We start from the raw sequence: 25,415 nt of genomic DNA on the forward strand, positions 1-25,415 counted from the left end.
CGCGGTTGCTAGGAGAGGCGCGCAAACCGGAAGTGCTTACAGCACGTGGAGAAAACATGGCGGAAAAGAGACCGAGACTGGAGCAGGTGAGGTGGTTGAGTATGAAGTCCGGGCATCAGACACCATCATTCTTTAGCTAGAAAGCGTGTCCAGAATGCTCTAGGTGTTGGTGACAGTAAGATAAAGGATAGAATGAGCTGGTTGGTTATGCTGGGAGTTGTAGTTCTACAGTTCTCTCTATGCACTGGCTTCTATATCTTAGCTGGGAATGCTTGAACTTGTAGTTCCACAAAAGGGAGGGAGTTATGCCTACATGTTGTCTTCTATGCTGTAAACCCCCCCGTACAGGTCTAATGCTTCTCACAGCTGAGGGTTTGCTACAGCTTTATCCAGGATGGGCAGTTCTCTGTGAGTTAAAGAGTATGCTAGTGTTTCCCAAGCAGGGGGCTTCAAGCTGTTGCAAAACTACAACTCCCAGCATGCCCAGACAGCCTTCGGCTGTCTGGGCATGCTGGAAGTTGTAGTTTTGCAACAGCTGGAGGCCCCCTGGTTGGGAAACACTACTGTGGAACATCCTGCAGAAAAAGACTTCACTAAAGAGCTCTTTTATACTTGGTGATCAGATAAACAGGCACATCTAGCCCTGTGTAATAGACCCAGCGATCAGCCAGCTAAGGCTAGGTCCACATTACCATTCACATCCTACCTGTTTTAGAACCGACCGGACCCTAAAATGGGTCTGATTAAAACGGGTAATACCTGGTCCTGATGGACCCCATTGTCTTGCGTGGGGTCTGTCGGTGATCCAGGTAATTTTACAGGAATTTAGTAGAGAGAAAAAATAGGGCTTGCACTATTTTTTTTCTCCACTAAACTCCCAACCTTCTGGCCAAATTACCGATAGAACTCCAAATAGCAGAGTCCGAGAGTCCGACAGCGTTGTGAACGAGGCCTGACAAGCAAATTACATTGTTATTGCCAGTTCGTCTACCGCACAACTTACTGTGTAATAGGGGATGTGCGGCCGACAAATGATGGCTGTGAAGAACTGTACTAATCAATACTGTTCACGGCATCTAAAGTATATATTATAAAGGCTCACCATCGGACCACCCACAGTGTAATCACGGGGATCCAATGAGACAAGATGGCGGCTCGAGGTCTCCTAACCTTGCTCTTCCTCTATGAACTGGGGACATGCAAAATTTTAAGTCCAAAAGTCCTGCATCACATCCCAGAAAAAATGAATAAAGAGTGACCAAAAAGTCACATGTACGCAGAAGCAGTTCGGAAAAAAATCTACAGATCACGATGCGAAAAAATTATCCCTTATACAGCCCTGTGTATGAAAAAAAAAAAAAAAAGTTATAGGGGTCAGAATAGGGCAATTTAAAAAATACAATTTTTTTTGTCTGTTTTGTAAAAATTTTTTTTTATCATACTGACCCACAGAATAAAGAAAACCTGTCAATTTTACTGTAAAGTACACACGTTAAAAAACAAAATCCCCCAAAATTGCTCCAGAGTCTATTTTTTGGGTTTCGCAGTACATTTTATGTCATTACAAAGTAAAATTGGTTGCACAAAAAAAAAAGTCCTCATGGGTCAAATTCAAAGAGAATATAATTTCCTCTGTAGTATACAGCAGCTAATAAGTACCAGAAGGGTAAAGATTTTTTAATAGAAGTAATTTACAAATCTGATTACGGTAACTTTCTGGCACCAGTCTTTAAAAAAAAAAAAAAAAAAAAATGTTTTCCACTGGAGTACCACTTTAAAGGATAACGCCAGCGAAAATTAATTTCTCCTCTATCCACAGGATAGGGGAAAAGTAGCTGATTGTGGTGGGTCCGACAACTGGGGCCCCCCGTGATCAATGGGATGGGACCCCAGCTCTCAGTGAGGAGTGTGTTTTGTCTACCGGTAAACGACACGTCGTCCTATCATTTCTATGGGAGCGCTTCGACAGTTCTTTGGTCTTGGCCATAGGGGAGTTTGGAGTGTGACTGAGGTTGTGGACAGGTGTCTTTTATACTGATAACAAGTTCAAACAGGAGCCATTAATACAGGTGAGTATAGGTAAGGAGACTCTTAGGGTACGTTCACACGTACGCAGATTTGATGCAGGATTTTCTGCTGCAGATTTCAATGTAAACTAAATGACTGAGCGCAGCTTCTAATCTGCAGTTACAAATCCTGTGCATCAAATCTGTGCAGGATCCTGTACGTGTGAACGCACCCTTAAAGGGGTACTTCGGTGAAAACCTTTTTTCTTTTAAATCAACTGGTGGCAGAAAGTTAAACATATTTGTAAATTACTTCTATTAAAAAATCTTAATCCTTCCAGTACTTATTAGCTGCTGAATGCTACAGAGGAAATATCTTTCTTTTTGGAACACTGATGACATCATGAGCACAGTGCTCTCTGCTGACATCTCTGTCCATTTTAGCAACCATGCATAGCAGATGTATGCTATGGGCAGCATGGTGGCTCAGTGGTTAGCACTGCTGCTATGCAGCGCTGGGGACTTGGGTTCAAATTCCACTAAGGACAGGCAATAAATTAAATATTATTATAATAATGTCGGCAGAGAGAACTGTGGTCGTGATGTCATCAGAGAGCATTCCAAAAAGAAAAGAATTTCCTCTGTAGTATTCAGCAGCTAATAAGTACAGAAAGGATTAAGATTTTTTAATAGAAGTAATTTACAAATATGTTTAACTTTCTGCCACCAGTTGATTTAAAAGAAAAAAGGTTTTCACCGGAGTACCCCTTTAAAGAAGTTACAGGTCTGTGAGAGCCAGAAATCTTGCTTGTTTATAGGTGACCAAATACTTATTTTCCACCATAATTAGCAAATAAATTCTTTAAAAAATCAGACAATGTGATTTTATGGATTTATTTTCTCATTCTGTCTCATAGTTATAACCTATGATGAATTACAGGCGCCTCTCATCTTTTTAAGTGGGAGAACTTGCACAATTGGTGGCTGACTAAATACTTTTTTGCCCCACTGTATTTTTCGCCGGAGATCTCCTTTAAGGCCAAAATGGGCTTCGTATTTTGGCAGCTGTCAGCCTATCTGAGGGGCCCTTAGTTTCAGCCTCTGATAATAATTTAGCTTTTGTGTTCCAGGAACCTGAAAGGAAAGTAGACTGGAGGAAACACAAGGCAGAAAGTAAGACCCTTCCCTCGTGTGTCACCTTAGTCGGAGGCTACTTGTCCATTACCTTAACTACCTGACAACTTGTGTGAATTACAGGAAAAGAACAGCAAAAACAATGGAGAGAGGCAAAACTCCTGAAGAAGTTAGAGAAGGCGCAACTGCAGAAACAGCAAGAAACCGAGAAGCTGGAACAGGAGAAACAAGAGAAAAGAGAATCGCACGGTATGGACAAAATGATTATTTTACTTCTTAGTGCCCTAATACTTAGAAGCCAGCAAATCTTCTATTTGTGTGGCCAAAAGGTAATCTGTCTAACAGTGTTTTCTAACCAGTGTGCCTCCAGCTGTTGCAAAACTACAACTCCCAGCATGCCCGGACAGCCAACGGCTGTCCGGGCATGCTAGGAGTTGTAGTTTTGCAACAGCTGGAGGCTCGCTTGTTTGGAAACACTTTTCACCATGTACTGAACACTTTGCCAGAGCCGCTATCTATTTTCTACCATTCTGGCTTATAGAGGGTAATGGGGCATATGGAAATGTGTTGATGTGGTGAGATACCCCTATAGAAAAATATAGAGATTCCCTTTTTCTAAACTTAAAGGGGTATTCCAGGAAAAAACTTTTTTTTATATATATCAACTGGCTCCAGAAAGTTAAACAGATTTGTAAATTACTTCTATTAAAAAATCTTAATCCTTTCAGTACCTTTGAGCTTCTGAAGTTAAGGTTGTTCTATTCTGTCTAAGTGCTCTCTGATGACACGTGTCTCAGGAACCGTCCAGTTTAGAAGCAAATCCCCATAGCAAACCCCTTCTAAACTGGGCGGTTCCCGAGACACGTGTCATCAGAGAGCACTTAGACAGAAAATAACAACTCAACTTCAGCAGCTCATAAGTACTGAAAGGATTAAGATTTTTTAATAGAAGTAATTTACAAATCTGTTTAATTTTCTGGAGCCAGTTGATATATAAAAAAACGTTTTTTCCTGGATAACCCCTTTAAGAAGAACCATTGTAATGTAAACCCTCATTTTTGTTGGATTTGTTAATACCTTCTAGCAATGGTGACCTTCATTGTGTTTCCTCCGTAGGTCGTCCGTATACAGTAAGCGTGGCATTGCCAGGTTCCATCATGGATAACGCCCAGTCACCAGAGCTACGCACCTACCTGGCTGGTCAGATAGCTCGGGCATGTGCCATTTTTTGTGTGGATGAGATAGTGATATTTGATGAGACTGGTGAAGGATCCAAGTATGTACTGTATATCTGGGAGGGGTAAAAAGTCAGTTTCCTGCTTTTCCCAAATAATACATCTTTGTATTTTCAGGAGCGTGGAGGGGGAGTTTGAGGGAGTTGGGAAAAAAGGCCAAGCGTGTGTGCAGCTGGCACGTATACTGCAGTACCTGGAGTGTCCACAGTAAGTATGGTCTGACAAGGTTGGTCCTCCCCTGCTTTGAGGGGTTCTCCCTACCCCCGTTTTGCTATTCCTCCCCTTTCCCTGTTCTCCCTACATCTACCTTTTTTTCCCGCCTCTTCTCTCTCCTTGACTTCTACCTTTTTCGCGATTCTTCTTTCTTTTTTGTTACTTGTGCTATTTTGCTCCTAATCCAAAAACCCCATAAGGACCTGGCTGGGGTCCTGCGCCCTCACTGTTTGACTATGCGGTGGAGTCCTTTGTATTTGTAACTCAGTGTTCCTTGTGTCACTTTGTTGTATTTGTTCACTGCTGTATTTGTGTTCACTTCGTAAGTCAGTTTCAAACTGTGCTCATTTTTATGAGTTATTGATCAAGAGTTATGTACCTTTTCAGTCGTTTTCATAAATAAAAAAATGTATGGTTTGTGGGGCCAGTCTAAAAATATCTGAAAGTATAAACCCACAAGTTGTCCACGTTCTCCCCCTACAGACACAGTGATTGGCTCAGTGTTACCTTGCGGCACTGGGGTTCACATCCCACCAAGGACAACATCTGCAAAGAGTTTGTATGTTCTCCCAGTGTTTGTGTGGGTTTCCTCCCACGCTCCAAAACATACTGATAAGTGAATTTAGATTGTGAGCCCAGTGGGGACAGGGACCAATTTAAGTGTACAGCTCTGCGGAATCTGTGTGCGCTATATAAATAATTATTATTGCATACATATTCAACCCCTTCAAATGAGTACCTGGTAGTTGCCAAGTTCTATGGCTGCAGCTTATATTTGTGTAATCCTGGAGCTTCTGAAGCACATGGGGTAGAATACTTTTGCATTTCAAGTCTGTGGAACATTAAAGGGGTACTCCGGTGGAAAACTTTATTTATTTTAAATGAACTGGTGCCAGAAAGTTAAACAGATTAGTAAATTACTTCTATTAAAAAATCTTTATCCTTCTAGTACTTTTTAGCAGCTGTATGCTACAGAGGAAATTCTTAGCTTTTTGAATTTTTGTCTTGTCCACAGTGCTCTCTGCTGACACCTCTGTCCGTGTCAGGAACTGTCCAGAGCAGCATAGGTTTGCTATGGGGATTTTCTCCTGCTCTGGACAGTTCCTGATATGGGCATAATGTGTCAGCAGAGAGCACTGTAGACAAGACAAAAAAAGAAATTCAAAAAGCAAAGAATTTCCTCTGTATCATACAGCTGCTAAAAAGTACTGGAAGGATAAAGATTTTTTTTAATAGAAGTGATTTACAAATCTGTTTAACTTTCTGGCACCAGTTGATTTCAATTTTTTTTTCCCCCACCGGAGTACCCCTTTAAATGATGCATCATGGCCACTGTGATTGTCTACTCTCTTGTCACCATGTCTTTAGGTCACTAAATGCTTACTGTGGTGATCTTTGTGTCTGTCTCTTCCATAGGTATCTAAGAAAATCATTCTTCCCCAAACATCCTGATCTGCAGTTTGCAGGTAGTTATGATATCTGAACGACAGTCAGGGCAGCTTTGATGCGTTTGCAGTGATGTCACCCTCATATTAACCCTTTCCAGGGCTCCTGAACCCCTTGGACAGTCCTCACCACGTGAGAATTGATGAAGAGTCTATGTATCGGGAGGGCGTTGTGTTAGACCGACCCACCAAAGCTGGCAAAGGCTCGTTCGTGAACTGTGGAATGCGAAAGGTACCAAGAGCAAATTACGGGGGGGGGGGGGGGGGATGGATCGAATTTATCGTTACGTATATCCCATGTATTGCTAGGAAAGACACACTTTTGTGAATGCTCACAGACTGTCGTGAATGCTCACCACTTCTCATGTCTTGTTAGGAGGTGCAGATCAACAAGCAACTACAAGCTGGAGTCAGGGTCACCGTCCAGATGCTACCTGAGAAACCAGGTAAGAAATGACTGTTCAGAAGTCATGTGCAATCAGATCGGAACGGTTGTTAGGCTGGGTTCACACTACGTTTTCTCCTATACGGGAGCGCATACGGCAGGGGGGAGCTAAAAGCTCGCGCTCCCGTATGTCACCGTATGCGCTCCCGTATGTCATTCATTTCAATGAGCCGACCGGAGTGAAACGTTCGGTCCGGTCGGCTCATTTTTGCGCCGTATGCGCTTTTACAACCGGACCTAAAACCGTGGTTGACCACAGTTTTAGGTCCGGTTGTAAAAGCGCATACGGCACTAAAATGAGCCGACCGGACCGAACGTTTCACTCCGGTCGGCTCATTGAAATGAATGACATACGGTAGCGCATACGGTGACATACGGGAGCGCGAGCTTTTAGCTCCCCCCTGCCGTATGCGCTCCCGTATGGGAGAAAACGTAGTGTGAACCCAGCCTTAGACTAGATCTATCAGATAAACCTGAACCTTTCCTGACATGTAGTTTTTCACAACTAGTGTGCCTCCAGCTGTTGCAAAACTACAACTCCCAGCATGCCCGGTCAGCCTGAAAGGCTGTCCGGGCATGCTGTGAGTTGTAGTTTTGCAACAGCTGGAGGCACACTAGTTGGGAAACACTGATATAGGCTGTAAAGCAAAAATAGATGGAATGCTAGAAGTTCTGTTCACTGTTATCTTAGTCGGCAGCAGCCTATACAAGATGACTGGCAACAACAGACACAGACCAAAAAGCAGACTATTATATCTAATCCCAGACAGCCCCTTTAATATCTGGGTCCGTGGGGCAAATGGAAAAATACAACCCTGTCATGGTACAGTGTGCTTCTCGAGAAGGGCCTGGGCAACTATTGTTAGGAACAGCAGGTAATTCAATATACAGACCCGAATGTCTCTTGTAAATCTCCCAGCGATTGCTTTATTCACCAGATTATTAGATGTATATTCATCCTATGTGATCTATTTCTAGAACAGAAAGTTAGAAAAGGAATTGTGGTCTCGCCGCAGCATCCAAGGACAGAAGATGGCTTATATTGGGGGTACAGAGTGAGGCTGGCGTCGTGCCTTAGTGAGTATCGGGGTCCACTCATGATCTTATGGTATGTGTGCCATGTGCTGCAATGTTTATTTCTCTATCCTAGGTGCGGTTTTTACGGAATGCCCCTTCAAGGATGGCTATGACCTTACTATTGGAACCTCCGAACGTGGAAGCAGTGCGGAGGACGTGAATCTGCCAGATTTCCGGTGAGCAGTGATGTCTTTATATGTGTGGGGGTTGGGAGCGGACAGCTGCATAAGTAACATAGCAGGGCTTATGCTGATATACAGCACTGACTCTTTTGGACAGTAAACCCCTTTTAGGGGTGCATTCCCACTTGGCGTATATGCAGCGTATTTCACGCCGCGCAAAATTTTTGGCATATGCGTATTCCTCGCTCACTATACACACAGGGCTTTCCGGCGGCAGCCCTATGCGTGTAGTGAGTTTTGGAGGCGGGGCCGTGTGCCGGCGTGACTGTGACGCACGGCTCCACCTCCAAAACTCCCTACACACACAGGGCTGCCGCCGGAAAGCCCTGTGTGTATAGTGAGCGAGGAATACGCAGCATATTTCCCGCTGCTGCCGCAAATTTTGCACAGTGCGAAATACGCTGTGTTTACGCCAGGTGGGAACGCACCTTAAAGGAAAACTCCGGACAAGACTGACAGTGTTATGCTTAGTGCAGAGCCACAGAAGGTGTAGTGCATGATGTGGGGTTCTTTTTAGGAATCCTTGTTAGTCTTAATCACTGCACTAAACATAAGTTTTTCATTTTAAACTCTTAATACCGTATTTAAATGTTTGTGCAAAAATGTGCAACTTTTTGCTGGATCTGCAACCAGGTGTTAATTGTAGTAAAAGTTAATGCCAGCTCTACACTGGCAGCCTTGGATGTGCCAAATTTATTAAGAGGCATTGGCCTCCAGACTTGGGTGAGAACAGCAGGATTTTCCTTAAGATGTCCCTAAGGATACACCATTCTTGGTAAATTCCTCCCCCCATTTTGTGTGTGTTTCCCACACAGAACATTGACATCTTTTTCTGTTCTCAGACATCTCTTGGTTGTGTTTGGTGGACTTCGAGGATTGGAAGCCAGTGTGGACAGCGACCAGAATCTGGACATAGAAGAACCTAGTGTTTTATTTAGCCATTACCTCAACACGTGTCCTGGCCAGGGCAGCCGCACCATCAGAACAGAAGTTAGTATACAGTTCTTTTATACTTTTGCATACAGTTTGTCATATATAATTTCATTACATCAAAAGCCTATACGGGTCTTCAGTAGTTATAATTACCCTCTTTGGTTTCTTGACCCCTACATACAAAGTTACTGAGCAGGCGCCAGTGATAGGCAAAGAATGATGCTGTCTGGCCTGTGACATGGAGGGAGAAGAATTTAGAAAACCACTTGACACACCCAAAATAGGTGCTAAAAAGTACTGCACCGCTAGACATGTTATTCCCTATCCAAAGGATAGGTGATAACATGTCTGATCGCGTGATCTCTGCCGCAGCACCCCAATCATCCGATGCACAGAGCGAACTCCATGCTGGATGACTGACAACTGCCACGCACCTCCATTCACATCTATAGGAGGACGCGTGATGGCTATGTACTAGCCGTCACCCCCCCCTCCCATAGACATGAATGGAGGGGGCGTGGCGTGATGTCACAAATGCGGAAGCCCCAGGCTTCCATGTTCATGAACGCCGCAGCGTCTGAGCCGGAGATCCCCATGATCAGGGGTGGAGTACCCCTTTAAGTTGAAGCTTCAGAATGCTCCCATTAGCGCAGCACACATAGTTGCTTTACGTAAAATACTTCTGTACCTTGCAGTCTGACCTATGACATCCCCACAAGTACAAATCAGGTTTATAAGGCTACGGTCACTGCCAGAACTTGTACCATGATGTAGCTGTGTAGGGGTTAGTGGACTAAATGTTGTCTACTTGTGACTGTTTAGTCTGTTTCCAATCTCTGCCCATTGGAGTCCCAAAAACATTAACAGTATATGCTTGGAAATAGGTCTCAGTTTAGGTTACCCACACATTGCTGGCGTAGTTTTATATTGGAAATGCCTTCACTACTTGTGTTCTTGTAAGTTTCAGCTCCCGTTTCTTCTTCTCCTCTGTCTAGGAAGCCATATTGATCTCACTTGCAGCATTAAAGCCTAGAATTGAAAATGCATTTCAGAAGCCCAAAGAGAGCTGAGCATTGACTGTGACCTATAATAATGGTAAAAGAAGAACTCGCCGTTCATTGTGTGGACATTGTACTGTGGACTGCACCAACACGTGACCAAACCAACTCTTAAATTAAATATTTTTTTTATTGTATTTTTATTCCTCTGCTGGATTTTTACTGGTTCAATGAAAATACAATCTGTTACCGTCCATAGATGTCTCTAGCGCGTGTACATGAGGTCGGACCACCCTGCATTTACCAACACACATTTACTTTCCTCCTGCTGTGATGGCCTTCAAGTTGCTTGAGCTCTTTAATATATTGGGAACAAAAAGTAGACCTGAGGCTCGCTCAATACTCTCTATCGGGACCAGGAAGCGATCCAAGGGAATTTTGTCATCTACGGGGCAATTTGGCATCACATAGGGTCGCAGTTCTATTTCTCCATTGTACTTCTCCAGGACCACCACCTTGAAAAAGTGTGTGGGGACGGCGACATGGTTTGCACCGATGACTTGGTATTTCACGTACATCTTCCCATCGGCTTCCAATCTGCAAAAAAAAAAGTTAGCAGAAAATCCCATGATTCACCAGAGCCCTTCTTATCACATGACTTACTTTGGTAAGAAGAGGGGACCGGTGCACACATACACGTTCTTGTTACTCTTGGTTAGCCCGCGGCAGTATTTCTCCAGGTTATTCCAGGCATTCTGATTAAGATTCGGATTCTGTAAGGGCAAAGTGGCACGAGTCAGTACCCCACGGGTCAACCTTTTTGGCTCAGCGCATAAGAAGCAAGAAAACATGTCTCCTGGTCATGGTTGTTGCTATGTACTGTAGACTGGTGTCATAATTGTCTAGTTACTACAGACACCAGCACAGGTATTTTTCCAAGCCACATTTAGAGTAAGTTCACACTGCGGAATTCCACACAGTGAACGTTAGCATTAGTGTGAATGGGTCTTCCGCGAGACCCGTTCACACTAATTTCAGCGGCAGAAGTTGTTCCGCGCAAAGAAAGAACATGTTAATTCTTTGCACAGAAGTCCGCGAGTACTGCATAGCCGTCAATTGTGAGGGCGAAGTGCCGCACTGCCCTACCGCCGCCGCCTGAAACTCTGCTGGCTGAATTCCGCAAGTGGAGATTCAGCAACACATCCGTAGTGTGAACATTCCCTTAGTAACATGACCGGTCTAAGGCTGTGTTTTCCAACAGTGTGTCTCCTGCTGTTGTAAAACCACAACTCCCAGCATGCTGGGAGTTGTAGTTTTCCAACAGCTGGAGACACACTGTTTGGAACACACTGAACTAAGGTCACAGTCACACTTCTGTAAGGACAGGCCTGGTGAGGAGCCTACACACTGATCAGACATAGAAGGGAATGTGTCATCAGAAAATGATCTATTGTTTAAAGGGGTACTCTGCTGGAAACACCTTATCCTCTATCCAAAGGATAGGGGATAACATGTTAGATACCCCCCGCGATCTCCGGCGTGGCACCCCTCTCACAGTGCCGAGGCTGTCCGAGCATGGTGGGAGTTGTAGTTTTGCAACAGCTGGAGACAGACTGGTTAGGAAACACTGACCTAAGGCCTCGGTCTGTATCTGCCGGGCCGCTACCAGTTCTAGGATTAATGAACTTAGGTCAACAATGATTATAAGGTAAAAAGACCAACCTGAGGGTAAACATTGCTCAGTATGAACGTCTCATCCATTGCCTTTTGGCTCCACTTGTGATTGGCCGCAGCTGCCAAATGCCCGCGGTCAAACCCACTGCCGCGGTAGTCTGAGTTGTTAGCCCGGTGATACGGGTGCACAGAGTCATCTTCTCTGAAATCACAGTTTTGCCGGTTGGCACCGCCCTGTAGCCGGTCACCATTGAGCTGCTCCAAAACCCAAACCGGGCCCCGGAGCCTGGGGTCATAGCTCAGCACGTGGGATTGGCGAGTCTTAAGCTGACTTAACCCTGGCAGACCAAAACGGGTGATCCCTGAGGGGGGAGGCAGGGACACTTCTGAGGCTGCCTGAACTATGGGAGGGTAAAGGATTTTAGGACCAGCCTCATCCTTTAGTTTCCAGCTTGTCAGTCCGGTACCAAGTGCAACTCCGACTGCCAGGGAGGCGCCAGAGAGCAGAACACTGCGGCGAAGTCTCATCTTCTCAATGGCTGTAATGCTCTTGTGTTAAGCAATAAGGAACCTTGGGTCCATTCTGGGATCTTCCTGTAAGACATAATGGCACAGTGAACCACTTGTATAGATTAACACCCTATAACGCCATAAGTGTCTGTCTTCCATGGGTCACATGGGGGGGAGATTTATCAAAACGTGTCTAGAGGAAAAGTTGCCCATAGCAACCAATCAGATCGCTTCTTACATTTTTAACAAGGCCTCTGCAAAATGAAAGAAGCGATCTGATTGGTTGGTATGGGCAACTGTCATCTTTTCCTTTGCACAGGTTTTGATAAATCTCCCCCATGGAAGATACTTTCTGGCATCAGATCATGACAACTACCCCACCCAGCATACAGCAATATCTCTGCGTGCTTGAAATTTACAGGGCATAAATCCCAAGACCCTTATACCCTAATAATGAGAATTGTAAGACTATATTCACACGGGCGGAACACGTGCGGGATGTCTGCATGGAATATTCCACTTGGACATTCAGCTGCAGCAGAGTCCTATTGATTTCAATGGGATTGTGCTGTACTGTTCACATGACAGAATTTTCGCCTCAGATGTTTCTGCCGCAGAAATTCTGATTCCGGCGTCCACAGAAAGAATAGATAAGTCAATTCTTTCTGCGGAGTCCGCAAGGAAATGCATTGCCGTCTATAAGATGGCGCATGTCCGTGCGGTCCTACACCCGCCAAATTTTTTAAATGTGTGAAATGTCCGCATGTATTCTCCGGCGGACATTCAACACATTTTACACCCGTGTAAACATAGCCTAAGGTTTTTACCACACACAGCAGTTTTTTTTTTTTTTAACCCTTTGCTTGCTTTTTGGGCAATTTTTGTGCCGTTACTCTGACCTTGGACAGACATCTTATACCCTATCCGAAGGCCACTGGGACCCCACCACCCCCGCACCCCCCCCCCCCGGAAACTCCAGGCGGCACCCAGTGTTCTGAAGATTTTGGTTCAGAACGCTTGGATCGGGCAGTTGTGGTCATGGCGTCACGCCCCGTACCATAGATATGAATAGTAGGGGCTTTGCGTTACGTCACCACCACGGCAGGCCAAAGCCAGCGTTCTGAACAAAAATGTTCAGAACACTGGGGTGCCTCCTGGAGATTGCAGGGTTAAGATGTCCAGGAGCGGAGTACCCCTTTAATGAACGGTAGTTGCGCTTGAATTTTAAGATGCAATTGTTGCCGTTTTGGAGTTACAGCAGTGTTTCCCAACCAGGGTGCCTCCAGATGTTGCAAAACTACAACTCCCAACATGCCGGGACAGCCTTTGGCTGTCCAGGCATGATGGGAGTTGTGGTTTTGCAACATCTGGAGGCACCCTAGTTGGGAAACACTAAGTTACAGTAACAATTATAGCCTTAAAAAAAAAAAAAGAATGTTTTTAATCTGGGCCTTATTTTGGATGGACATTCATTTTATTTTTTTTTTTTTGAGTCGCTATCTTTCCATGCTGCGCAGTATCTCTGCCCTTTTTTTTTATATTTTAAAAGGTTTTATTAATGTTTTTGTAATACAAAAAGGCAAAAATGTTATCCAGTGTACATAGGGATATCTGGCCCTTTTTTTAAACTCAACTTCTGGGGGGGGGAGGACCAAAAGCAAAAAAACGGATGAAATAAATTATTTGGGTACACAAAGCCTATGGAAAAAAAAACATCTGAAAATACAGACCAGAAAATGAGTGGGAACATAGCCCAAAAGGTGCAACTGCACTGACTAAGGTTATGTTCACAACTGTGTCGGAGCTTTATCACAGTTTGTTTACTTAGTATCTCCTAAACAGTCAATGAACGCAGCTTTTTTTTTGGGGGGGCCAGTCCTACTTACAGAACCTGGTAAATAAACGAATACCAGACAGAAACCCTTCAGAACGAAACAAAAGTTAACTGACACTGATGTCACCGAGGAAGAGCGCATGCGCTCGAAACGCGTCTGACAAATTGCCTGTACGTGTGTCGTTGTCACAATAAAAGCTGCATAGTTGAAGTGCTGGACCTCCTGTTTTTGTTTCGTTCTGTGGTTTGTGCCTGGCCGGGCACGGGTCCGTGCACCAAGCTGGGAGAGGTGAGCTGAACTTTGTTTCACTTTGCAGAAACCCGTCAGACCCCCATTAAAGTGTACCTGTTGTCAACAAAAACTTTTTATATAATGTAGATAATACCAATATATGTATATTTGTAACATACATTGGTTAAAAAATGGGTGTATTTCTTTGTCCCTGCAGCTATTACCTGTGTGTCTCTATGAGGAGACCAAATACAGGAAGTGAGGGTGGACAAGCAGGACTCTGTGCAGTAAGAAAAATCAGGACAGTGTGCAGTGAGGCTCTATGACATGCTCCTGGCTCATACATCAGGATGATTGACAAACCAGGAGTCTGCACTGGTCCCTGCTTCTCCTGCCCTCACTTCCTGTTTTTGGACTCCTCATAGAGACACACAAACAATAGCTGCAGGGACAGCATTTTTTCACCCAAAACTATACACAATTTTTAACCAATGTATATTACAAATATACATAGAATGGGATTATCTACATTATATAAAAAGTTTTTGCTGACGACAGGTACACTTTAAGTCAATGGGATACGTTGGATTCTATTGTGCAACAGACCATCCAGGTCCGTTTTTTGGCCCTGAACAGAGTGTGAGATGGAGGCCCCAAACAAGAACCTCCTACACAGATGTGAACCTAAATGGGTCCTAGATGCACAGATATATGTTAAAGTGTTACTATATTTTCGGCTGGCATCAGGATAAGGGGTGAAACTCAGTGTTTCCCAATCAGGGTGCCTACAGCTGTTGCAAAACTACACTGGCATGCTGGGAGTTGTAGTTTTGCAACAGCTAAAGACATCCCACTTTAGTTACAATGCCCTAGTTAGATATAATGCTCAGGGAAGTATCACACTAATTAGGCTTAGATACAGGGCTCTGGGAGGTATCACACTGAATAAGCTGAGATACACTGTTGTAAAATCAATAGTCATAGACTTGAATGGGGCCTCCAGGATGAAACATCAGGCAGTCCATCTATATAGTATAAAGCAGTGTTTTCCAACCAGGGTGTCTCCAGCTGTTGCAAAACTACAAATCCCAGCATGCCCGGACAGCCGTTGGCTGTCCGGGCATGCTGGGAGTTGTAGTTTGCAATAGCTGGAGACACCTTGGTTGGGAAAAACTGATATACAGAAAAATCTAACATTATATTCATTCCAGAGAGCAGTAACCTACAGCTCTTCAGCCCTTATAGTACTACAAGACCATGCCCATAATATTGTGCTGCTACACTGTGACTCCAATGCCCTTGAACTGTCTGCAAGGCCCAATGGTTACAATATATCAAGGGCAGTGAGACACATGATAGTAGAGGATATAGCACACTGTACAGAAGGCATTACTTACAGAGAGAGACCCAGGCGGTCAATGAGAGGAGCAACATGGAGGAGTCACACGAGGAACCCTCAAGGAGATCAGGAAGACATAATCTGCTTTATGAGCACTACAGTGACATCTCCTGGTCATGTTCTGCATTACAGGCACTCGGTATTGTGTGCACTATAGTGACATCTCCTGGTCATGTTCTGCATTATAGGCACTCGGTATGTTGTGCTCTATAGTGACATCTCCTGATCATGTTCTGCATTACAGGCACTCGGTATGTTGTGCTCTATAGTGACATCTCCTGATCATGTTCTGCATTACAGGCACTCGGTATGTTGTGCACTATAGTGACATCTCCTGATCATGTTCTGCATTATAGGCACTCGGTATGTTGTGCTCTATAGTGACATCTCCTGATCATGTTCTGCATTACAGGCACTCGGTATTTTGGGCACTACAGTGACATCTCCTGGTCATGTTCTACATTACGGGCACTCGATATTTTGTGCACTATAGTGACATCCCGTGGTCACGTTCTGCATTACAGGCGCACAGTCTTTTGTGCACTATAGTGACATCTCCTGGTCGCGTTCTGCATTACAGGCGCACAGTATTTTGTGCACTATAGTGACATCTCCTGGTCGCGTTCTGCATTACAGGCGCACAGTATTTTGTGCACTATAGTGACATCTCCTGGTCGCGTTCTGCATTACAGGCGCACAGTATTTTGTGCACTATAGTGACATCTCCTGGTCGCGTTCTGCATTACAGGCGCGCACAGTATTTTGTGCACTATAGTGACATCTCGTGGTCACGTTCTGCATTACAGGCGCACAGTATTTTATCGACACATTTTTTTTTTTTCACAAGAAACTTCCTTTTCCCTCCTCCTGTGCTGTCCTCTGTCTTCACTGTTCTCTATTACAACCAGTGGCAGCTCCCCCTGCTGGTGTAATATCATACAGCTGAGCTTCAGAGTCAGGAGAAGAGGAGAGAGTCTGCAGCTACCATGAGGCACCACAACGACCCCTGCAATGTGCATCAGAACTGAAGTGACTGCCCCACCCCCCTGCACCCAGCTTTCCTTCATGAAGTAACTGCCCCACCCAGCTTTCCTTCATGAAGTAGCTGCCCCACCCCCCTGCACCCAGCTGTCCTTCATGAAGTAACTGCCTCCCCCCCCCTGCACCCAGCTTTCCTTCATGAAGTAATTGCCTCCCCCCCTGCACCCAGCTTTCCTTCATGAAGTAACTGCCTCCCCCCTGCACCCAGCTTTCCTTCATGAAGTAACTGCCCCCCCCTGCACCCAGCTTTCCTTCATGAAGTAACTGCCTCCCCCCCTGCACCCAGCTTTCCTTCATGAAGTAACTGCCTCCCCCCCTGCACCCAGCTTTCCTTCATGAAGTAAGTTTATGCTTAAAATGTGTATGTAATGTGCAAATGTTGTGTACATGTATAGACTGTGCTGTATGTTTATACACTTGTGTGTCTCTGTATGTGTAGGTGTGTATTTATACTCCAAGTGTTACCTAAACAGTGTAGCTTAAGTGCACCGGATGTACTTCTATTTAAAATTCATTACTTATTAGCAGCTGTATGCTACAGAGAAAATTATTTTCTTTTTGAATTTCTTTTTCTGTCTGACCACAGTGCTCTCTGCTGACACCTCTGTCCGTGTCAGGAACTGTCCAGAGTAGCACAGGTTTGCTATGGGGATTTTCTCCTGCTCTGGACAGTTCCTGATACGGGCATCAGGTATCAGCAGAGAGCACTGTGGACAAGACAAAAAAGAAATTCAAAAAGAAAAGAATTTCCTCTGTAGCATACAGCTGCTAATAAGTACTGAAAGGGTAAAGATTTTTTAATAGAAGTAATTAACAAATCTCAAAAATAGGAAAATAGAAAAAAAAAACTGCTCACCACCCTGTAGATATCTTTAGAGGAGAACCTTTAAATGTCCCATGGGAGGCACGGAAATGAACCAAGCCGCATGCTTGATGTGAATAGATCCAAAGAAAAAGAGTTGCAATTTCCAGCTCCCAAAAAAATGGAAAAATTTTAAATCCCCAAATTTATTTCACATAATTAAAATGAAATTATTGAAAAACACTAAGGTGAATTATAAAAGCATAGCAGAAACGCTGACGCGTTTCGAACCATATGGTTCTTAGTCATGGCACCCTTCACCACACCCAGGATATGCCAACCTTGTTGGTAGCTGCACTGGGATGTGCAGCACTGGAGAAGGCGGAGGTGTTTGCGGTTTCTGGCTGCTGCACTCTTGCCGGTATCGGACCCCAATGATGGTGACCGATGAGGAGCAGGAGGAGTATTGCAGTAAAAAAAAAATGGTTTGATGAGGCGCTGCACATAATTTTGGTCAGGAAAGAAAGACTCAAGCAGCACAGGACAATGAAAATGTTATTGGTGTATCAGGGACAACGCGTTTCGGCATATGCTAATGCCTTCCTCAGGTCCACTTACAGTTCCCAGATGCCGTGTGTGGTTGGTGCTGGAGTACTGGAAAGGAAATCCTGTTCGTATCCGTGCTGCCTCCCAGTCCCAGTCTGTCCTTTACATGTTTCCTCCATTTCTGATCTGTTCCCAGTTTTGTATTCAATATTTGCAATTAAAAGCCTGAAGGTGTGAACACAGCCTAAAACCGCTACTCCCAATCTGAATAGAAGCCAGCATGTCATTTCTTGCACCACATTCACCTCTGTTGGAATTATCAAGCTCCCGGCAACCTATGTGCTATGACGCTATGTTCACACGATGGAATTTCTGTGGTGTATTCCACACGGACATTCCGCTGCAGCAGAGTCCTATTGATTTCAATGGGATTCTGCTGCGCTGTGCACACGGCAGAATTACCATGGCAGATGTTCCTGCCATGGAAATCACGATTCCGGAATCCGGAGAAAGAATACACGTCTGTTCTTTCTGCTGAGTCCGCACGGAAATGCATTGCCGTCTATGAACGTAGCCTAAAAGGTATCTTGCAAACTACAACCCCCAGCATGGACAGTTGAAGACATGTTGAGGGCCAATTCTCTAAAGCAGTGGTCTCAAAACTGTGGACCTCCAGATCTTGCAAAACTACAACCCCCAGCATTACCTGACATCTGGATATGGGTTAGGGGCCAATGCTTTGAGGCAGTGGTGTCCAAACAGTAGCCCTCCAGATGTTGCAAAACTACAACACCCAGCATTTCCTGACAACAGAAGATGTGTTCGGGGCCAATGCTCTAAGGCAGTGGTCTCCAAACGGTGAACCTCCAAAACTACAAAACCCAGCATGCCCTGACAACAAAAGACACTTTGGGGGACAATTTTTAAAAGGCAGGTGGTTATTATATAGAACAGTGTTTTCCAAAAAGTGTGTCTCCAGCTGTTGCAAAACTACAACTCCCAGCAAATGGACCTCTAAATGTTGCAAAACTACAACTCCCAGAATGCCCTGAGAGCTGATGACAGGTTGGGGGTCCAATTTTCTAATTTTTTGTCACTGGTTTCCAAACCATGAAACTCCAGCTGTTGCAAAACTACAACTTCCAGCATGCCCAGACAGATAAAGACAGGTTGAGGGCCGATGCATTAAGGCAGTGGTCCCCAAACTGTGGACCTCCAGCGGTTGCAAAACTACAATTCCCAGCATGCCTGGACAGCGGAAGACAGGTTGGGGGCCAATTCTCTAAGGCAGTGGTTTCCAAACTGTGGACCTCCAGATGTTGCAATCAACAATCCCCAGCATGTCCGGACAACAGAAGACACGTCAAGGGACAATTCTTATAAAGCAGGTTGTTATTATACAGAACAGTGTTTTCCAAAAAGTGTGTCTCCAGCTGTTGCAAAACTACAATTCCGAGAATGCTTTGAGAGCTGATGACAGGTTGGGGTCAATGTTCTATGTCTCCAAACTATGGACTCTTCAGATGTTGCAAAACTACAACTCCCAGAATGCCCTGACAACTGAAGTTAGCTTGGGGGTCTAATTCTCTAACCCAGTGGTCTCCAAACTGTGGCCCTCCAGATGTTGGACAACTTCAACTCCCAGCCTGCCCAGGCAGGTTGAGGGTCAATGCTTGAAGGCAGTGGTCTCCAAACTGTGGCCCTCCAGCTCTTGCAAAACACTACAACTCCCAACATGCCCAGACAGGTTGAGGGTCGATGCTTGAAGGCAGTGGTCTCCAAACTGTGGCCCTCCAGTTGTTTCAAAACACTACAACTCCCATCATGCCCATACAGGTTGAGGTTCAATGCTTGCAGGCAGTGGTTTCCAAACTGTGGCCCTCCAGCTGTTGCCAAACACTACAACTCACAGCATGCCCAGACAGGTTTAGGGTCAATGCTTGAAGGCAGTGGTCTCCAAACTGTGGCCCTCCAGCTGTTGCAAAACACTACAACTCCCAGCATGCTCTGACAGCTGAAGACAGGTTGGGGGACCAGTGCTCTAAGGCAGTGGTCTGCAAACTGTGGACCTCCAGCTGTTGCAAAACTACAACTTCCAGCATGCCGGCATGCTTGGAGTTGTAGTTTTGAAACAGCTGAAGGTCTACAGATTGGAGACCACTGGTGTAAATTACAGATCATGCTGAAATATTCACGTTCTATATCAGTACTTCCCAAACAGCGTACCTCCAGCTGTTGCAAAACCACAACTCCCAGCATGCCCGGATAGCCGAAGGCTGTCCGGGCATGCTGGGAGTTGTGGTTTTGCAACAGCTGGAGGCACACTGTTTGGAAAACACTGTTGTTTATAATTGATACATTGTAGGAAAGCAATATCAACAAGTTTCAAAATGCTTTTAAAACAGGGCATGCTGCTGTCATGTTATGCTGGGACTTGTAGTTCCCTTCCAGGGTGCAGGCGGTGCTTTTATGGGCTACTAATATTTTAGGCATGTTGTTGTGTTGTGTTTTTTTTTTTTTTTTGCAGGCTGTATGCAGTCACTCAAGGCTTTCCCTGCTGCAGACCAAGACCTAGACAGAGTGCATTGTGGGTAATTCATGCTAATAGGAGGCCGCGCCCACTGCTGCTTGTACACAGCCCAGGCTCAGCCTGCCGCACGCTGCCGGGGCTCTGCTTTTGTCTGATGTCATGTAATCCCTTTTGCATACGATTACCCAGAATGCACCGCTGCTTCCCTTGCAGTGAAAAGGTTCGTGTGAAGAACACTAGTGTGCAAGAAGCTCGCTGCCTTCCTGTGTGTCTAATGCTCGTGTCATTTGTATCCAGGCACCATGGCTATCAGGGACTTAGATGCAGAGAAAGACAAGATTCAGAGAGAAATCGAAGCACTTGAGAGAAGTTTGGGTCCAGACGTGTCCTCGATCGACGTGATCCTATCTGGCAGTAGCGAGGGGTCCGATGACGGTAGGTGCACACTATACTGTATAGTTTTTTTCGGTAGCTTTACTGTCAAAATAAATTAAATAAATAAAGTAATTAAAAAAAAAAAAAAAAAAAAACTTTCTTTACAAGTGGTGTTGCAAAAAACAGATTTTAGTTGGCGCAATTTTTTAAACGGTATCAGACGAATTCAAAGAAATATAAGAATTCCTATAGTTTGCAAATTACGGGGTTAACTTCTTCTTCTTTCCTTCATTTGCTAGCATAGAAATAAAGAGTTATGTTTACTAAGGTTATGTTCACACGGACGGACATGCCGCAAATGTTCTGCCGGTGCTTGGAACGCTCGCAAATGCGGCATCTCCATGGCAATGCATTTACATGCGGACTCCACCAAAGGAATTGACAAGTTTCATTCTTTCGGCGCAGACCGGAATCAGATTTTTTTTTTCCGCGACGGAAACATCTGCCGCCAGAATCCCACTGTGTGAATAGTGCAGCAGAATCTTATTTAGGGTGCATTCACACGCTATTTGTTTTTTGCGGGTTTTCCGCTGCGTATTTGAAAGGGTGCGGGCTGTCCGCAGCAGATTTTCCACAGAGGAATTTACGCTGCGGAAAATCCGCCGCAAGCCCCATTGAAGTCAGTAGGGACTGTGGCGGATTTTCCGCATCGTAAATTCTTCTGCGCAAAATCTGCTAACGACAGCTGAGAAGAGCCCGCCCACTTTTAAATACGCAGCGGAAAACCCGCAAGAACAAATAGCGTGTGAACGCACCCTAAGGCTGCATTCACACCACGTTTTTGCAATACAGTTCCCGTATCAGGTTTTTGATGGAAAAATGGATTCCTCAAAACCGGACTAAACTGTATCAAAACGTGTGTACAAATTTTAACCCGTATACGGTTTGAAAAATGATGTCCGGTTGCATCCGTTTTTTTAAGAAAAAAAAGTATACGTTTTTAACTTTTCACTCCATTATGAATAAAGTTTCACTTGTTTGATTGAAATTCCAAGAAAAAAAAACTGTGCAAAGTCAAAAACCATATGGTGAAAACCGGATGGAACCGTACACGCACATACAGTTCCCATTGACTCCTATGTTAAAAAAAAAACAAAAAAAAATCGTATACGGTTTTTCACCCGGACCAAAAACCGTGGTAGGCTACGGTTTTGGGTACGGGAAAGAAAAACAGACAAAACCGTACAAGAAGCAAAACGGATGCATCGTTTGGCATACGGTTTTCAATATGGTTCCGTACGGTTTTCTTACTGTTTCCAGGCAGATTTTTTTTTTCCACCAGATTCCGCTCGGAAATTACATTTTGTGAACATGGCCTATGGGTGCATTCACATTATGGTTTGCGCAAAAGATTAGGGGTATAAAAATCAACAATATTATCAAAAGTCGTATACAATGAATATACGGTTTGGAAATAATAGACCCTTTTTTTTCTGCCCAAAAAAACATGCCAAATCGGATAGACTTTTTTTTTTTTTTTTTTTTTTTTTAAGTACGGTTTCTGTCTATGAAAATGTGGTCCTGTATGGTTTTATAATATTAAAGTGTATATGGTAGCCGTATACATAAACAGTGGTGTGCACACGAATAATTAGATAGGCCATAGTTTGTTATTCTTGGTACATAAGGGGAGGTTCATCTATATAGCATCAGATCGCTTTTTTATTTTTTTTAATGTTCTTTGAAAAATTTAAAGATAGAATCTGGTTGCTGTTAGAGATGAGCGAACTTACAGTAAATTCGATTCGTCACAAACTTCTCGGCTCGGCAGTTGATGACCTATCCTGCATAAATTAGTTCAGCTTTCAGGTGCTCAGGTGGGCTGGAAAAGGTGGATACATTCCTAGGAAAGCCCACGGGAGCACCTGAAAGCTGAACTAATTTAGGCAGGATAAGTCATCAACTGCCGAGCCGAGAAGTTTGTGACGAATCGAATTTACTGTAAGTTAGCTCATCTCTAGTTGCTGTGGGCAACTGCTGCTCTGTTCCTCTATACAGGGTTAGATACAGTTCCCCCTTAGGGCTCATCCACATTATGAAACATCTTAGCGGAACATCCGATGAGGGAATTGATTTTCAGAAAAGTCAGTTGGATTTCAGGGGTTAATTTCAGCAGCAAATTCCGCACAACATTAGCGGCAACTCTGGACAGCACGGAACCACTGAGGAAATTCTGTGAGATGCACATATCCTTAGAGCAATGTTTCCCAACCAGGGTGCCTCCAGCTGTTGCAGAACTACAACTCCCAGCATGCCCGGACAGCCATTGGCTGTCCGGGCATGCTGGGAGTTGTAGTTTTGCAACAGCTGGAAGCACCCTAGTTAGGAAACACTGCCCTAGATAGCTGTCATCCAAGTGCTCGCCCAGCTAACAGATCTTCTCTTGCCAGGTCTTGCCAAAATTGGTGCATATGACCAACCTTAATCTAATATGTATAGGCACCAATAAAGAAGTCCATCCCAGGACGGTCAGCTGTCAGCAGGATGTGTATTAAAGGGGTACTCCGGTGGAAATGTATTTAGTTATTTTTTTTTTTTTTTTTAAATCAACTGGTGCCAGAAAGTTAAACAGATTTGTAAATTACTTGTATTAAAAAAATCTTTACCCTTCCAGTACTTATTAGCAGCTGTATGCTACAGAGGAACTTATTTTCTTTTTGAATTTATTTTTTGTCTTGTCCACAGTGCTCTCTGCTGACACCTGATGCCCGTATCGGGAACCGCCCAGGGCAGCAGAAAATCCCCATAGCAAACCTATGCTACTCTGGACAGTTCCTGACACGGACAGAGGTGTCGGCAGAGAGCACTGTGGACAAGACAAAAAAAGAAATTTAAAAAGAATAGAATTTCCTCTGTAGCATACAGCTGCTAATATGTACTGGAAGGATTAAGATTTTTAAATAGAAGTAAGTTATAAATCTATTTAACTTTCTGGCACCAGTTCATTAAAAAAAAAAAAAAAGTTTTCCACCGGAGTGCCCCTTTAATGGTCTATTCACACGTACAGTATTCTGCGCAGATTTGATGTGCAAGATTTTCTGCTGCAGATTTCAATGTAAACAGAATGACTGAACACAGCTTGAAATCCTGCGCATCAAATCTGCGCAGGATACTGTACGTGTGAATAGACCTTAAAGGAATACTCCGCCCCTAGACATCTTATCCCCTATCCAAAGGATAGGGGATAAGATGTCAGATCGCCGGGGTCCCGCTGCTGGGGACCCCGGGGATTGCTGCTGCAGCACCCCGCTATCATTACTGCGCAGCGAGTTCGCTCTGTGCGTAATGACAGGCGATACAGGGGCCGGAGCATCGTTACGTCACGGCTCCGCCCCTTGTGACGTCAAGGCCCGCCCCGTCAATACAAGTCTATGGGAGGGGGCGTGGCGGTCATCACGCCCCCTGCCATAGACCTGCATTAAGGGGTTGGGCTGTGATGTCATGAGGGGCGGAGCCATGACGTCACTCGGCTCCGGCCCCTGTATCGCCCGTCATTACGCACAGAGCGAACTCGCTCTGCGCAGTAATGATAGCACGGTGCCGCAGATGCGATCCCCGTGGTCCCCAGCAGCGGGACCGCAGCGATCTAACATCTTATCCCCTATCCTTTGGATAGGGGATAAGATGCCAGGGGCGGAGTATCCCTTTAAAGGATGTGATGCTGTTTTATGATGTGCTCCCACATAACAATTTTCTTTTCTTATCCATAGATGACGCTGATAGTGAAGACCCATTGGGGGAAGACCTTGAAGCTGTAAGCATGCACTGGGGGATTGATGTATAAGAGTTGAAGAATTGACCTGGTTGTGTATGTTAAAGGGGTATCCTGCATTGTAAAATTGATTGACAATCATTATTAGGTGGGTGGGTGTCTGATTCCTGGCCTCCCTGCACAGTACACACAGGTGTAAGGTACTGTCTGCAGCACAGTAGAGTTCACTTGAATGGGACAGCACTGCGTTTTTTTGCATTGTTGCTACTGATACAGTGATCCCTCAACTTAAAATGGCCCTTACTATACAATGCTATGGACAGTCCAGATCTGTAATACCTGTCAATGGCTGAAAGATCTGACCAATCATAATGGGCTAATGGTAAAACCCCTGTATTACTGAAGTGCATGCACTGACTGGTGTCTGGTAGCGCCTCCTACACTACCGGGAGGTATTACATGTTCTGTACTCTACCTGTTCCAGGGTTAGCTGCTCCATTGGACACCAGGTGAAGGCGGCTTCATGTTACTTTTTTAGGACACTGGGGAAGATTTATCAAAACCTGTGCAAAGGAAAAGTTGCTGAGTTGCCCATAGCAACCAATCCGATTGCTTCTTTTACTTTGCAGAGGCCTTGTTAAAAATGAAAGAAGCGACCTGATTGGTTGCTATGGGCAACTCAGCAACTTTTTCTCCGGACAGGTTTTTGATAAATCTCCCTCACTGGCCCTCATTTACTATTGTAAACCCGGCATGTTTTGTCGGGTTGTGCGCCAGAATTGAAAAACCCCCGATTAACTCTACATTTTGCTAAGAAAACCCGGCGTGGCCATCTGGGAAAGGGGGCATGGTCCCCGAAAAGGGGCGCGTTCCTGACATTTTCACAAAAACACAACATATTTACTAAGGTTTCCACATAAAATGTGGTGGATTTGAGCTGAGGAAAACCCGACAGATCAGAGCATGTGTAAAAAAAATGTAGGGAAACCTTAGTAAATACCGGGGAAAATAAATTGTAGGGAATTAAAACCC

At 44.6% G+C, this 25,415-nt stretch overlaps 3 protein-coding genes across 8 annotated transcripts in view; 2 read left to right on the forward strand and 1 right to left on the reverse strand.

Annotated features, from left to right (window-relative positions):
* Positions 1–9,895, forward strand: SPOUT1 (SPOUT domain containing methyltransferase 1). The gene is made up of 12 exons (XM_056540986.1): positions 1–86; positions 3,137–3,179; positions 3,264–3,389; positions 4,257–4,416; positions 4,493–4,582; positions 6,005–6,054; positions 6,135–6,265; positions 6,410–6,479; positions 7,457–7,555; positions 7,629–7,731; positions 8,580–8,727; positions 9,666–9,895. The coding sequence occupies exons 1-12, from the start codon at positions 57–59 to the stop codon at positions 9,738–9,740; spliced, it is 1,125 nt and encodes a 374-aa protein (XP_056396961.1). The 5' UTR covers positions 1–56; the 3' UTR covers positions 9,741–9,895.
* On the reverse strand, positions 9,768–24,976 carry ENDOG (endonuclease G). Of its 2 annotated transcripts, none has more exons than XM_056540988.1 (4): positions 24,859–24,976; positions 11,391–11,936; positions 10,332–10,441; positions 9,768–10,265 (listed from the first exon to the last, which is right to left on the reverse strand). In XM_056540988.1, exons 2-4 carry the CDS (start codon positions 11,868–11,870, stop codon positions 9,983–9,985), a joined length of 873 nt encoding a protein of 290 aa, XP_056396963.1. In that variant the 5' UTR covers positions 11,871–11,936; positions 24,859–24,976; the 3' UTR covers positions 9,768–9,982. The 2 variants fall into 2 exon arrangements, with proteins under 2 accessions (XP_056396963.1, XP_056396962.1); XM_056540987.1 differs by lacking the exon at positions 24,859–24,976 and adding an exon at positions 15,316–15,446 and having other exon boundaries at positions 9,769–10,265.
* Positions 16,624–25,415, forward strand: part of SNAPC4 (small nuclear RNA activating complex polypeptide 4) — a 43,465-nt gene continuing 34,673 nt past the window's right edge. The window contains exons 1-4 of one of the 5 annotated variants that reach the window (XM_056540970.1): positions 16,624–16,698; positions 20,234–20,397; positions 20,534–20,671; positions 24,382–24,425. In XM_056540970.1, coding sequence (XP_056396945.1) covers positions 16,694–16,698; positions 20,234–20,397; positions 20,534–20,671; positions 24,382–24,425 — 351 coding nt within the window. In that variant the 5' untranslated portion in view covers positions 16,624–16,693. The other 4 variants (XM_056540969.1, XM_056540973.1, XM_056540972.1 and 1 more) reach the window with 4 other exon arrangements.

Source organism: Hyla sarda, chromosome 9 (assembly GCF_029499605.1).
Source record: "Hyla sarda isolate aHylSar1 chromosome 9, aHylSar1.hap1, whole genome shotgun sequence".
Classification (NCBI taxonomy): domain Eukaryota; kingdom Metazoa; phylum Chordata; class Amphibia; order Anura; family Hylidae; genus Hyla; species Hyla sarda.

Bases quoted from the DNA above. Each gene is read 5' to 3' on its own strand.
- SPOUT1 (XM_056540986.1), top strand. From the start codon at position 57: ATGGCGGAAAAGAGACCGAGACTGGAGCAG. The intron at 87-3,136 runs GTGAGGTGGTTG...TTTGTGTTCCAG, and splicing joins AGAGACCGAGACTGGAGCAG to GAACCTGAAAGGAAAGTAGA. The intron at 4,583-6,004 runs GTAAGTATGGTC...TCTCTTCCATAG, and splicing joins CAGTACCTGGAGTGTCCACA to GTATCTAAGAAAATCATTCT.
- ENDOG (XM_056540988.1), bottom strand. From the start codon at position 11,870: ATGAGACTTCGCCGCAGTGTTCTGCTCTCTGGCGCCTCCCTGGCAGTC. The intron at 10,442-11,390 runs GTTGGTCTTTTT...TTGCCCTTACAG, and splicing joins TGAGCAATGTTTACCCTCAG to AATCCGAATCTTAATCAGAA. The intron at 10,266-10,331 runs GTAAGTCATGTG...TTTTTTTTGCAG, and splicing joins GGTCCCCTCTTCTTACCAAA to ATTGGAAGCCGATGGGAAGA.